This window comes from Ptychodera flava, chromosome 1 (genome assembly GCF_041260155.1).
Source record: "Ptychodera flava strain L36383 chromosome 1, AS_Pfla_20210202, whole genome shotgun sequence".
Classification (NCBI taxonomy): domain Eukaryota; kingdom Metazoa; phylum Hemichordata; class Enteropneusta; family Ptychoderidae; genus Ptychodera; species Ptychodera flava.
Window position 1 is genome coordinate 34,705,415 of NC_091928.1, and position 3,234 is coordinate 34,708,648.

General features: G+C 41.0%; 1 protein-coding gene across 1 annotated transcript; it reads left to right on the forward strand.

Moving 5' to 3' along the window:
- Positions 1 to 1,261: 1,261 nt before the first annotated feature.
- On the forward strand, positions 1,262 to 1,960 carry LOC139144304 (E3 ubiquitin-protein ligase TRIM56-like). The gene has a single exon (XM_070714999.1). It carries the CDS (start codon positions 1,262 to 1,264, stop codon positions 1,958 to 1,960), a length of 699 nt encoding a protein of 232 aa, XP_070571100.1.
- The last annotated feature ends 1,274 nt before the right edge of the window (positions 1,961 to 3,234 follow it).

A 3,234-nucleotide genomic window follows, 5' to 3' on the forward strand; every position in this document is an offset into this window, starting at 1 on the left:
CGCAAAGACCGTCAGATTCAACCATAGACAATAGAAGCGAACTTTTACTTTCGACGATTCTATTGACAATGTTTTGAATGTTTGTGTTACCAATCAATGAAATCGATATTATTTGAGCATGTTTGACGAATAGTGATACTGATTGTTGAGTCGTTTCAATAGTAGTATCGAAAAGTTGTTACCCTAGTAACCCTTCCAGATCTCTCCTTTCAGGAGATAGATTATCCCTTAAAATTCCGCGAACACGACTCAAGTCTTATGGTTATCGTCCATTTTCATATTCTGCTGCTACGTTGTGGAATGGGCTGCCTCGTCATATTCGTTCTGCATCAAGTACTGAAGTTTCAAATCCAGACTTATGACCTATTTTTTAATTGAGCGTACCCATGTGGCACTGTGTAAAGCGCAAGTGAACATCTTGATAGATACCAGGCGCAATATAAATTTCTTATCGTATCGTATTTTATGGTATCGTATCGTATCGTATCGTATTGTATCGTATCGTATCGTATAATATATGAACGTGACGGTGTTGCCTAGGCATTGACAATAGACTGGGATTTTTTTCACTGTCCCAGCTTTCTCTTTGTTTAAGTTTTGGAACATTATCAATAATACCCGAAAAAGATTATCCCTTTATAAAAGATTATCTAGAACCACTAACATTAATCGCAGACAAGAGTAATCTCGAACGTATTGACGGGAGGATAAAAGGAATTGTTAGAGGTAATTAAAATTAACTGTCACACAAAACGTACGTAAATGGTGGTAACAAAGTATAAATTACAGCATTTGTCAATATTTAGACTGACCCATCACCAGTTGCTTAGCTTTTCTCGGTCTGTCACTTGTATGCCAAGTGCGATCACCCCATCGTCACGCGACAGTCTGCTGAAGTTTATTTCTTCAGTTTATAGTATTTTCACCTTTATATACCTACAGACTTCAAGCAAATCTAGCTGATATTTACAATTTCAGAAAATATGTACCTTGAAGGGGTTATTACAAGCGCAAGAGTTTACTGACTGGAGTTCATTGTTAGGAAGGGTCCAATTTTTGTTCCCGGCACTCTTGAAACATAACGAAGCGATGACCTTCAATTCTCTGTTTGAATTTACTCTCTACAGCAGAAACAGCGAGCTTGTGCTTTAACAATGCTATCTCTGTGTAAGTTCAAAGTTCATACACTGTGAATTGTATGCAAAATATAAGCTTACGTATCACGTGACTGTTCAGTTACCCCCAGCAGACAGAAACGAAGATGGCAGAAGGAAACGACGAGAGATCGTTTCTCGCGAAAATCGATGAAAATTTCCTCATATGTGGCATCTGCTCGGACAGGTACAGGAGCGCGAAATGCCTACCTTGTCTACACACCTTCTGTGAGCCATGTCTGAGTCAACTGCTGAAGAAAGCCGGAAAGTTGGATTGTCCGATATGTCGACGTACGTGCGCTGTTCCAAATGGTGGTGTTGCCGCTCTGCAGAATAATTTCTTCGTCAATGATTTAGTCGAGCAGTTCAGATTGCGAGAAGACGGTAAGAACGAAGAGTCAACGAAGTGTGGTGGCTGCGAGGAAAATGAAGGTGACGAGGTGAGATGCATTGAGTGTGATATGAATTTGTGTTCGACTTGTGCACGTCCGCACAGGCGAGTACCAGCAACCCGGTCACATCGACTGATGCCACTCAACGAGTACAAAGAGGCAAAGTCCACCGACCCCACTTCAGTGACTGCACAAAAGCCATGTGATAAACATCCAAGTCACCCTTTGGCGTATTTCTGTGTGACGTGTGATGAGGTGATATGTTTGGAGCGTACAGTTATCGATCACAGAGCACCAGAACACAAACACCAATACGTTAAAGAATCTGCAAAAAACTACGTCAAGGACTTACAAAACCTGCTGACGAAATTTGCAGAAAAGGAACGAGATGTGAACGAGAGTAATACCGCATAGATGAGAGAAAAGCTTCACTGGAGAAAAGATACAACGAAGAGAAAAGTAAGTTAAACGTTCACATCGAAGGCATTCTTCAGAAAGTTCGAAACATATGAGCACTCTTTGCAGAGAAAATGAAATCCGAATACGAGTCTAGAAAGACGACTTTGCAGGGACAAATGAAGGAACTTCAGCGGACAGAGCATGATCTGTCAAGTACACGTGGATACATCAAGTACATTTCAGACTTTGGAAGCGCGGCACAGTTGATGACTGCCAAGAAGGGAATAACGTCACAAGCACAGGAACTTATGAAGACAGAAACGAAAGTGAAACCAAAAGAAAGTGACTATATGGAATTCAAAAGAACCGATGACCTTACAGGGGTGGAAGCTGCTGATGTTGGAGAAGTACTTGGTCTCTCAACATGTTCGACTGTAGCTAAAGTGTCAAAGTTCGGAGGAAGTAAGCTCGCTCTGTCAATAATGTTACAATCCGACGACCATCAAGGTACGCCGCTATTTACTTCCGCCGACGAGGTAACGGGTACAATTACTGGGTGTGGTGACAGAGAACTGCTAATGCAGGTCAAATCAAGCAAGTCGAAATCAATACACCTTGAAAGTCAATACCTTAAACTTGACAAGGATTGTAAACTACGTGTAGTCGTTCATGGTTGTTCATGGTACTCAAATAAACCCATTCACGCAGTTGAAACACAAGAGTGTAGAGCCACTGCAATTTCATCAACATCACGGAGGGAGCGTGACGTTTTCTTCAGATTATAACACCGCTACCCGTGAAGGAATCGATGTTATCATCATTACTCATAGGTCGGTAATGTTTGATGAAAAAATATCGGTGAGGATAACAAAACATGATTTTGTTAGTTATCGAAACGCCTTGCAACGGATTCTAGCGCAAATCAATGGTGCAATGGTTGGACTAACTAGTATAAACCCTGATGAAATGCCTCAATCGTATCTACGAAACTTGCGACTTGACAAACTAGAGGATAGCACCAATTATTGGCTGAAATCTGCAGATCAATTTGGAGACGGCGACAGTTTTCGACTTTGGGTGAACAAAGACGGAAAGATGCTGTGTTCAAGGAACAACGATGATGCACATGTTATCCTTCATGACCTAGATGTCAGTAAACCATTATGGTTTGTTTTCGTGTTAAGGTACTGTATCAAACAAATTCAATTACTCAATTAGCACTATAACAACGAAATTCCTGTAGTCAACATAAAACTCGTTGTGCAACTCATACGTTGACATCGTTCTAC